Source organism: Salmo trutta, chromosome 25 (assembly GCF_901001165.1).
Source record: "Salmo trutta chromosome 25, fSalTru1.1, whole genome shotgun sequence".
Lineage (NCBI taxonomy): Eukaryota > Metazoa > Chordata > Actinopteri > Salmoniformes > Salmonidae > Salmo > Salmo trutta.
In genome coordinates this window covers 30143157-30154509 of record NC_042981.1, presented here as the reverse complement: position 1 = coordinate 30154509, position 11353 = coordinate 30143157, and the positions used below count along the sequence as shown (strand labels likewise).

The 11353-nt window shown below is 42.8% G+C and overlaps 1 protein-coding gene across 5 annotated transcripts; it reads left to right on the top strand.

The window, feature by feature from the left end:
• The first annotated feature begins 393 nt into the window (after positions 1–393).
• LOC115162373 (rho GTPase-activating protein 11A) lies at positions 394–9048 on the top strand. Of its 5 annotated transcripts, none has more exons than XM_029713606.1 (12): positions 395–1157; positions 3239–3306; positions 3442–3538; positions 3653–3909; positions 4012–4172; positions 4284–4424; positions 4558–4632; positions 5054–5221; positions 5321–5459; positions 5659–5767; positions 6575–6695; positions 6851–9048. In XM_029713606.1, the coding sequence occupies exons 1-12, from the start codon at positions 1026–1028 to the stop codon at positions 8386–8388; spliced, it is 3006 nt and encodes a 1001-aa protein (XP_029569466.1). In that variant the 5' UTR covers positions 395–1025; the 3' UTR covers positions 8389–9048. The 5 variants fall into 5 exon arrangements, with proteins under 5 accessions (XP_029569470.1, XP_029569466.1, XP_029569465.1 ...); XM_029713605.1 differs by having other exon boundaries at positions 4009–4172; XM_029713608.1 differs by lacking the exon at positions 395–1157 and adding an exon at positions 1525–1695 and having other exon boundaries at positions 4009–4172.
• Positions 9049–11353: the final 2305 nt, after the last annotated feature.

The following is an 11353-nucleotide window of genomic DNA, read 5'->3' as shown; positions in this document are numbered from 1 at the left end:
TGTAGATCTATCTTTTATTCAAATGTAAAAGCACATAGAAGTATTTAATTTAAAACGTGAATATAACATTTTTACAGTATTGTTGGTATTCATATTTTACTTGCCATGAGATCATATTAGATATGTCTCCACATATTTCTGGCCCAGTTTCTAAACTTCACAGTAGCCTATCTTGAGTCTAGCAATCAAGCTGTTGCCAGTTTTTTTTATTGCATAATTGGGACAATCTACATATTTAACAATTTAGGGATATTCAATGCACAGTCTGAGACTGGTACAGGTACAGTAGCTGCTCAACAGGCACTTATAAAGGCATCTGCATTTCCTTTGTGTGGGTCTTGATATTTGAACCCCTTCTAGCCAATCAGAGCGCAATATGTAGAAGCGCTGCCGTTTGAAAGATAAGAAAAAATATTTTAGGGAAGCGTAGTCTGCAAGCAATGTAGCTAGCTAGGGCAATTAAGATTAGATGAAAACAATAGAATAGTCATATCGTTTTCGACACATGTATTCAAGTAAATACTAGAATATAGATTTAGGCTTACTGTACTATAAATTAGCTAGTACAGCTAGCTAGCTATGAGAATCGTTATTGAGCTAGCTAACTTTCTAACGTTAGCTACAGCCGGCTAGCTAACTGTTAACAGTAGCGAACGTGGGCTTGCTACACAATAATGATAGCGCCAAACAGGGTCGATTCTGCTGGAACTGGATAGTTGGCACAGCGGTTGTTTTTATTTGATGGTCGACCTTTTATTTGATGGTCGACCTAGCTAGTTGCACGTTGTGTCGAAGGATTTGGTTTGTCAAATTAACGTTAGATGGATTGTTGTGAATGAGAAGAAGCGCGTACGCAAAGAGTTGTTGCTGATTGAAAGGAAGTGCGGACGTGGGATAGTTAGCTAGCCACTTTTATCTAGCTGTTATGCTAACGTTAGAGAACGATACGCATAGATGATCTGCTAGTTGGCAGCTGTGTTGAACATTTTAAGAAGGCACAGTGGAAGTTATTGTTAAAGTGAAAGATGAAGTTCATTGAAAGAAATGTGATGCGTCTGGCTGTTGTGCAACACCTTCGTGCTGCTTATGGGATAAAGACGAAGAATTGGAACAAAAACAAAACTCACACCAGCTGCAAGTTGACAGTTAGCCATTCGGTAAGTCTGTCTTGTTTAGTTTGCAAGCTAGATACACACTTGAAACGTGCACAATTTTAGACAGAAGTGTCAAACTTTGGTTGTAAAACTGCCTGAATTAGTCAGCTGGATAAGTTCCTCGTTTGTGAACCATCCTGCCTGACTAGTTTGCATCATTCGGTGCACTTTCACCAAAGTAGCCGTCATGACTCACAGTTCCATTACATGACACAAGTCATTGTATGAAGGCGTCTTCTGTAGTTAGTAGTTTTTTGCTACGATCCCCGACGCTCTGGTTGAACATTAACATGCTTCGCTTGCGGTACGGTTTTGGAAGAAAAATTACCTTTCATATCAGATATATATTGATACACACCTTGTTAGTGTTCCCACACATCCATATATCCATGTTACATTGCAAGTTTATAGAAAACAAGATGCAACCACCTGTGTTAATGAGCTATCTGGCATCCCCTGAACATCTGTGTAAGCGTAACGTTACAGTAACTCGGGGAGTGAAACAGAAGTGTCGTTTTGTTGGATGGAGGCACCCATAACTGTATGTATCTGCAAAACTGCTACACACTTACTGTACTATCTTTTTAATTTTAAAGATTATTCCAAGCTGATCAAAGATAACGGCCATATGTTTCGAAAGCCATGTTGCTAGTGATTTATTATTGACTCTAAAAGTTACAACACATCGTTCGGATTGTTGTTCATGTGAGGCAGTCGTGGGCGAGGCTAATGATGGCTGAGAACTGTAGGAAGAAGGCAGAATTCTGCCTAGAATTGTCAAGAGTTAACTTTCACCCAGACCCATTTGTTAAGCCTATCATTGTAATTCACGTTCATTGTTGGATTAACGTCAGTCAGTTTGCTAGCCCAAGATGTACTCTTACTGAGTGTAATGTTACCGTTACTCCTTATTAAGGTCCAAGGACCTTATGTTATGTTCAGTGGTAGACTGACCCTGGCAGCCAAATACTCAATCTAAACGTGAATCGAATAAATGTTCTATTCGGCGCACGGGACAAACTTAGATTGGATTTGATTCTCAGTGTGATAGGTTTCTAGAAACACAAAGCACTTTACTTTCATATCATGGCTGCGTGCGAACACCAACCCTATAAAGGTGTCTATCAATTTAACCTTTTGGGAAATGATTTCTTTCTGATATGAACGATAAGGTCCTTCCAAAACCGTACCGCAAGCGATGCATGTGTATGTTCAACCCGAGCGTCAGCGATCTTTAAAAAAGGACCCCGTAAAGAATGTCTTTGTCCAATGACTCTTATGTGTAATGTAATGGAACTACATGTCGTGATCAAGGGCAAGTCTCTCAGCCAGAACTGAGTTGGAGGTTCACTCCCCAACAAGTAATGGTGTTAAGGGGTTGACAAGCCATAGCTATCTAAGATGTATGTATTTAGCTAGCTAAGTGAATTGTTCCTTGTCTTAAATGTGAGTCCAAAAAATGACAATAGAAGACACATTTGGGTCAGTCTGCCCTTTATGACAAATTCCTAAAGAGGCATACATAATAGCAGACTGTTTTATTGAGCTTGGTGATGAGAGAGTGGCGCAAGGAATGCTTGCCTTTGGCAGGTAGACTAATTTGATTTAAGGCAACTGGTTTTGTCCATTTAACTCATACATTCTTTCAAATGTACTGGCAGGAAATCTATTAAGTAAATGGCACAGGGCTATAGGCTGTTGTTTTTCAAAAGCACATTTAAGCACTTGTTTTCTAGTCTCTCCCTCTAAAATACGTAAGAGAACTGTTTGGCACTTGGCAGGCACAACATACAGCTAGCCTGTATTTGATCAGGTGATGAGTTATAAACTACCGCCTTGGGCAATGGAATGCATAACCGTTCTAAACCAGTTGTCATTGCCTTCTGCTGAGTAAGGACGATTCACATGTAAAGACTTGCGTTCCCTTTCTCAGACATTTCTGTGGTGTGGTTTGATTGATGGGGTACCAAATTGAGGTTTATTAGTGAGTTAGGCCTATATAGGAGGATTAAACCAGTGGCCGTGCAAAGCCTTCCTTATTGAAATCAAACATGAACTGGAAGTAATGACGTTTGTTTTTCCAGGTGAAAGTATTTGGTGTACCGCTGGAGAGCCTTCCGCAGTACAATGTGGAGAATGGCAGTGTACCATGGTAAGATAAACACCTGTCTTAGCTAGAACTTCTACTTCTTTTTAACTCAATATTTTGTTGTCCTCTATTTGTGTTTATTAGTCCAATTATTTGTCCTTTTCAAGGTCTGTTTCTCCCATCCCCTTGCTTTCCCAGCTTTCTCATGGATGCGTGCACAAGTCTGCTGGAGCATGTGGATACAGAGGGTTTGTTCAGAAAGTCTGGTTCCATTGTCCGCCTGAAAGCACTCAGGGTGAGTGGTGGCTGGAGGTTGACCCTGCTGCAGTTGACCTTGATATGAATAGTGAGGCCCTGGCTGCTAGGATAGTTAAACACAGGGCATCATTGTTTGTTTTTGTCTGGGTAGGCGAAGTTGGATAAGGGTGAGGAGTGCCTGTCCACTGCCCTGCCGTGTGATGTTGCTGGCCTGGTCAAGCAGTTCTTCAGGGAGCTACCAGATCCTGTTCTGCCCACAGAACTGCATGATGCCTTCCTCAAGGCCCAGCAGCTGCCCACAGAGGAGGAGAGGACCTCTGCCACCCTGCTGCTGTCTTGTGTACTGCCTGACAGAAACATGAGCATCCTACATTACTTCTTCGCCTTCCTCCACAAAGTCTCTCAGAGGTACAATTTCACAAGTTTGTCTCGTAATTAAATAATATATCTGGACCATTTTGGACTTGGGCAATCATTCTTTCCCACCCTGGTTCTGCTTTGTCTCAGAAGTGGTGTGAATAAGATGGACAGCAGTAACCTGTCTGTGATCCTGGCTCCCAACCTCCTGCACGCTGGAGACGGGGCGGACAAGATGAACGCCAGCACAGAGAAACGCCTCAAGCAACAGGCAGCCGTGGTCCACTGCCTTATAGAACGCGCTCTGGATTTTGGTAACAGTTCAAGCTTTGTTATTGTAGTGTCATTAATCAACTGGGGATTAAATGTGATAGTTAAAAGTAAATGTCTATAGCTCACAGTTTCTAAATGTGTCTCTGTGGTAGGTGTGGTACCTCAGTTCATCATGGAGAAGATTCCAGCCATGCTGGGCTGCGAGGCTGCTGTTCTCTCCCCTACTCTAGATGGATTAGAGGAGTTAGACACAAACTCTGGGACCAAGAGGAGACACAGGCGCAGTTTAGGAGGTCAGATACACTGGAAAAACTGGGCAGGACATTGCCTGATGTAGAATACATTTATTCTGTGTAGCATTTGGTCGCTTTCTCAGTAAAGCTCTATTGAATTTCAAAATCTGGAATGTTTTGTCTCGCATTTCAGATATGGTCAATGGAGCTCGGAATAAGTTAAAAACAAATAGAACACCCACAAATACTCCCCAGTCAGACGGATATGGTAGGTATTTATTCAGGTTAGGTCACGCCTCCTGCCGTCAAATGAGAGCATACCCCCGTAGCTCTAACACATATTCATCTCATCCGGTTTACAACAAGGAATCAGCTGCTTGACTTTCACAGAAATGAAGAAACTCTTAATTTCAATTTGATCGCAGGTTGTTTTCATTTGCTCATATGTAGTGAATGAGTAGCAACGCTGTCTTGTTAGCATTTGTTCCCTATTATTACGTTAAATGATTTGATGCTTGCCCAAATTGTCTTGCCTACTCTTTGCCTGTGTGCTTGTCCATTGGCTTTAATATTCTCCATCAATGCAAATCCAGAATCCTCGCAAATGATTTCAGTTGACTCTGTTCTGAATAATTTTCATTGGGAAAGTTGGGGAACATACACCTAAATTCACTCATAATTTTTCCCAGTTTTTTCTTCAACTCCTGTGATAATTACTCCCAACTCCAAGAGAAAACTTCCTTTGGAATCTGGTCAAAGTTATGGCTCCAGCAAGAAACGGAGATCCATCAAAAAGAACCTTGTTTTAGAGTTACTACCTAATGCTCTGTTTGGTGGAAGCTCTACTCCTGTACCAGGTAACACGGCCCTATATAATCAAAATGGGTGACGTAAAAAAATAAAATAAGACTAAAAAGAGGGTGTGCTGAGTGTTCCCCTTCGTTCCTGTTGTTCAGGATACATGGACCCCAGTGCTTCAGAATCCCTGAACTCCTCCCAGAACGCATTGTCCTCAATTGGGAGGTCCAGCAGGCAGTGTGCCAGCTCTGCAAGGAGAAAGAGTAAACGACTGAGTCACCGGCATGTTGTCAACAGGTACATACATGCATGTGGTTTATCAAAGGCTATTTCCCAATCCTATGTGGTAATGACAATGCATCCTGTTCCTGTATTCAAGCTGATAACGATCTGAAACGCACTAACCTTCTTGAATATTTGTATGTAATTATGTATAATATGTCTAACTTGACAATGGTTGAAACGGTATGCTCACATGTTCTTGTCTGTTTTTCAGAGTGGAGTCGGGGAAAGCTGGTTGCTTCTCTCCCAAGGTCACCAAGAAAGAAAACGTTTGTAAGTCCCTGCGCCTGCGCTTCAGCCTGGGCAAGAGCAGCAGAGACCCTGTAAGTTCAGATACCCATGTATGACCTCACACTGATTATCTGGTCCTCAAATTGGAGGGAAAGACTGCTCTCAATCCCACCCTTGATGAGCCCCTATTGACTTTAACTGTACTAATCAAATATAAATAATGAACAGTTATGCATTAGGGTGCAATTGTAAGGTACAATTTAGCACGGAAGCACTTATATCTAATATTTTTAGGTTGTATTTTTAGCTTTAATCTTTGGATTAACTACTTACATTTTGTCTGGCGATTTATGGCAGTTTTAGCGTATTCATGTTTACTTTCAATAATGCACGATGGGTTAATAAATTGAACGGAGCCCATTTTAAGAGATTATTATGAATTGTTCCTATAAGTCAAACATTGTTTTCATGACGAGAATACCGTTATTTCTGCATGACTGTTCTGTAACATTTGATGGAATGTTTATACTGATTAACTAGTGAACCAATATGTTCATACTCTCAATTCTAGGATATTAAATATTATTTTAGATTTGTGAAATCTTAACATTTTAAGACTTAAAACATTTAATATATTAACCAAATATTATATTTACATAAACGGAACTGTAACCTGGTTTAGGTACGACAGTAATTTTATAGTGCGTCATAATGATGTATATTTGCAATTTAATAAAACATTGACCAAAACATTTCTTCAGAGTAACTTTTTACCATACTCCAAAGACCCATAAATTCCAATCCTTCAGTCATACATCTAAACAACGTTCTAGTGCACGGCTACATCTACATTCTTCCATCCCAACAATGTCATTTCTCATTCCATGCTGGCGATTCAGAAAGAGGGTTCAGAGTCCATTGGTTGGCGACTTGCCACTCAAGAGAGCACCACCAGTTTTCGTTTCACCAAAGATGCCGAATTTAGCCCGACTGTATTGCGAAACAAGAGCTCGTCGAATGGTGAGTCCATATTTTAAAAACTTAACATTATTCAAAATGTACTTTCATAATTAATGTGCTAAGAGTTAAAGTAATGCATGAACTGGATCAGTGTTTGTGTTATACGTTGTCCCTTGAGGGAAGCAGTGTCTGCTACTGCCCACTGTACTCCACAGGCTCCAAGTTGTACAGTAAGTCAGAGGACAACCTGCTGACCCCCCAGTGTGATGACGGCAGTGCCCTCCGGACGTCCTGGAGCGGGGAGACCCCTGACGAGGGTCTTGTCTTGGGCGGGGGCTCCTTCACCGACACACCCATGAACATGTGCCTGAACAACAACTACTACTCTGAGCCTGCCATCGTGGTGGCCAAGCCCCCCATGGTGGCCAGCTTCCCCAAGAAGCTGTGCTGTGGCTCCAGCGCTGAGAGCCTGGAGAGTGAGGGCTTGTTCAGCCAGTCCCAGACCGGGCCCACCTTACTCAAGATCAAAAGAGCCTTCACTGAGTCAGGCAGTGACCTGCAGGCAGTCCCGAGAGACCACAGTGCCCCCTCAGGAGAGTATAAGGCATCACAGCCTGAGAACACTGAAACAGATTCAACTCCTTCTGAATCTTCAACACTCAAAGGTGCATCACCAAACAAAGAGAGTTCTAGCATGCCAACACCTCACAGGTGTCTGGCTGATGACCAGAACATCACATTTGGTCAGATCAAGTTTGTTCCTCTGTCTCTCTTGTCTATAGACAGCACCCTGTTTGAAGTGGGAGGGTGTGGCAGTCTGTCAGAGAAGGCCTGTGACCGGTCGCTGTGTGCTGGTGACAGATCTGTGGAGGGAGAGGCAGAGACTGTGGCTGACCAGGTGAACTGCAGTAGGCTGATCGATGCCCTGGACATCCAGAGCCCTGCTCACTTCACACGCAGCATGGCCACTGGGGTCCAGACCACTCCATACAGAGCCTCAGGGCTGGAGTACTTTCAGGAGCTCAACACCCCTCTACCCCCCATGGGTACAGTATCTGTAATGGTAGATTATGATGTGGCTGTGGCATCCCCAGAGCCCAGTACCCATCCCCAGAGGCAGGAGCATCAGCAGGTGGAGCAGCCCTCCCCAAGCACCCTGGAGACCTGCAGGGTAAGGGTGGCAGACCACATCCAGCGCTTCAACAAGCTTGTCCTGTATTCACCTAAATCACAGGCCAAAGCAGTCAGATCCCCTCTCAAGTTCCAGCGAACCCCCGTGCGCCAGTCTGTCCGCAGGATCAACTCTCTGCTGGTGGACAGGAGGCCTGCGGTGGTTGGGAACACCTCCAGCCGGGCCCAGGACACCCCCACCCCTGTGGGAAAGGCTGTCAGCCTGGAGAGTGGCCTGTCTGCTGGGGCTCAGCTCCAGCCTTACCAGTGCCAGGCAGACAACCAGAGAGGCCTCACAAATGACAAGGGCTGCTCCACAAAAACCCGCCCTCCTCCGGTCCCACCCAAGAAAACAGCCAGCATCATCCGCAAGCCCAGGAATTGCGCTCTAGGCGACGTGACCAACAAGTTACAACCTAAGGCCAAAGGTGACACACCCATTAAGAACAGCCCAGGAGGTGAAGGTCAGAAGTCTGTGGTGCAGCAGGTGGCTGAGAAGGATGTGTGTTGCTACAGAGGCTCCCCCAGGAACCCCCTCAACGATGGCAGACTGCTGTCAGCCACCAAGCCCATAGACCTCTAGTCTGGTAGAACTGCTCCCAGCCACCAAGCCCATAGACCTCTAGTCTGGTAGAACGGCTCCCTTTACTATGCAGGTCTCCCTATCTGGACATAGACAGTCACTGTATGACTCCAAAACATTCCCCTCTATGTTTTCAGGGTTTAATTTATTTTAATTTCTAGATGCTGTTCTCCATGAGCCGTGTTTGCGGTGACTGATCTGATGTATGGCACCTTTTTTTGCTCTATTGTTGGTAAAAGTGGAGTTTTGCAAATGCATATCAGTGTAATGAATTGAGTTTGTTTTGTAGTCTGTTCGACTAGTGTGAAAGCCAAATGTTCAACGGTTGGGTGTATGGCTTGAAGTTTCCAGAGTTTATATTTACTTTTACATATCTTTTCATTGAGTTCGTCATTTGGTAAAGGTCTACATAGCAAACTATTTCCCCTAAAAAACATTTAATGTATTTTCTTTAAAAATATATATATTTTGCATTGGATTAAACATGTGAACCGATCAAGGCACCTTTTGGCCAGATATATTGATAAAACCTTTCAAGCAGTATTGATTTAATTCACCTCTGCGGTTACAGTCCTAGTATTTCCAATCTCTTCAGAAGTAGGGCATTACCATGTGAATTTTTGTTAAATAGAATAATAAATCAAAACATTCGGAACACTTTTTTTAGTTGGGAATAATTCATAATACTATGTGCATTTGTCTGCACAAATGCTGCAATAGGACATTTTATTATAATTTAGGGAAACAACACCTCGACATCACTACTGGTCCTTACAGCTTCGTTCCACAAGGGGGTGTACTATAGTCACTTGTTTGGGCAGCTGCAATGTAGCATGGGTACTGTATGTAATTTGTCACTACTCAGTGGCAACTTGACTCTTGGACCTAGGACTTCAGACTGACCAAAAAAAATCTTCCCATTTACGTTTTATCAAATCAAGAAAATAGCATCGCTTAATACGCCCGACATATCTTCTGTAGTCCGACTGGCATTGACACGTGTGACACAGCATAAAATAATGCGACCAGAAAAACCAAGAGAACTGTTTACACAACCTGTGGTAGCCTAACACCACCATCACCAATAGCGACAACAACAGTGTCACATCAAAGGTGACAGGCTCGTGGTGCTGAAAAGACAGCGACCTTAATACCTGTGCACTCCATGGCGCTGAAGGAGAGACCGTTTTGGTCAAACACATAGACACGGCTGGTATGGTGACTGCAGTCACACACAGCATCAAATAATGTTAAAGAATATGCAGCCCATTTACTCCCCATGAAATCACAACAATACAATTGCATTGCAAATATATTTCTGTAACGTTCTTTCCACTAACCGGTGATCTAAAGTTTAAATGCAACAATGTTTTACGATCATTATTTTCAGAGAGATTGCTAACAGCAAGTGAGCTGCAACAACAAAAAATTGCCACCCACCAGGGGATGGTTTGTAAACTAAGTTTGAAAGTTTATCTTGAAATTAGCAACATCCACTTTGAAGTTGATAATAGCCACTGCAGCTGCTGTTGCCATTGTCACACTACTACAACACAAGCTAGCTAACACTGATCACATTTACATGCACACCAATATCCCATTATTATTCAGGATACTTAAGTATTCTGTTATTGAGTAGATGCATATAAACACCATACATATCCTGTTTACAATAACCGGAAAAGGCTTGTATCCAGGTTATGAGAAACCCAGATAAGATGCCTGGGATATGCTGATCTTAAAAGGGATTACATTTTAGCCATTTAGCAGACGCTCTTATCCAGAGCGACTTACAGTAGTGAATGCATACATTTCATACATTTTTTTTCTCCGTACTGGAGACTGCCATGTAAACATCTTATCCCGTTTACTGTTTTTGTTTGCACAGGCTCAGTTTCGCATATCGTGGGTGTTGTGTGATGTTTTCATCTGATGTTCAAACAAATCACTTCAAAAAGTAGGCTGCCTGTGCATTTCGATCCACTGTAATTCCTTAATTTATTTTGCAGATATTCTGTACTGGACTGTATAGCCTACTGGCTACTTTCACCCCTAATTTAGACAAGTTTCTGCTTATAATTTCTGACATTTGGTAGGCCATATTATAATTTGACATTTGGGAGGCCATTTGTTTATCAGCTATAGTTGGATACATGCAGCTTCTCTTCTGTCATAACTTGTTGCCCCAGAAGACTAAATAAAGTAGTGCTCACCAGAATGTCTTACATTGGTAGAATGAATGCATTAGTAATCCATACTTAACAAAAATATAAATGCAACAGTTTCAACGATTTTACTGAGTTACAGTTCATAAATCCATTAGGCACTAATCTATGAATTTCACATGACTGGTCAGGGCCACAGCCATGGGTGGGCCTGGCAGGGCATAGGCCTACCCAATTGGGAGCCAGGTCCAGCCAATCGGAGTGAGTCGGTGTCCATATTTTTGTTACTATTCCATTTAACCCAAATTAACTTAAATTGGGAATATTCTGTTTATTTGTGGTTACAGGGATACTTGTGAGCAGGATATCAAAGTTGCATGTAAACAGCTTATTCCAAATAAGACCTGTAAAGCCAATTCATGCATGATCCGAAAATGGGGTCGGTGGCTCCATGTGGAATGTGTGATGCAATTGCGGAGCCTCCGGAGGCATGCAGAGGCCAAATTGAGTTCCGTACCGCATTGCGGGCGTGCCTCCCAAATTTTGTAACAATTGTATGTATGTATGTGTGTATTAGTACCTCATAAAGCTCTGCATTTACATGATTGGTTGACGGTAGGTGGGGGCAGGATGTCTTGTATAAACTCACTTCCTTCACAACAGCTCTGTGCTGCTCCGCGCAGCACAATAAGTATTAATTCCCTGACTTCTGCAGAGGCCGTATCGCCATAAATGCTGCACGGCCAATGCAGAAGTTGGATTGGCCATGCAGTGCCTTTAAGTGGGATATGAGCTACTAT

What these genes read in the sequence shown, in the direction of transcription:
- LOC115162373 (XM_029713605.1), top strand. Translation starts at nt 1,026, where the DNA reads ATGAAGTTCATTGAAAGAAATGTGATGCGTCTGGCTGTTGTGCAACAC. An exon ending in ACACAGGCGCAGTTTAGGAG is followed by an intron (nt 4,425 to 4,557) that starts GTCAGATACACT and finishes CTCGCATTTCAG; the next exon opens with ATATGGTCAATGGAGCTCGG. An exon ending in AAACAAGAGCTCGTCGAATG is followed by an intron (nt 6,696 to 6,850) that starts GTGAGTCCATAT and finishes TGTACTCCACAG; the next exon opens with GCTCCAAGTTGTACAGTAAG.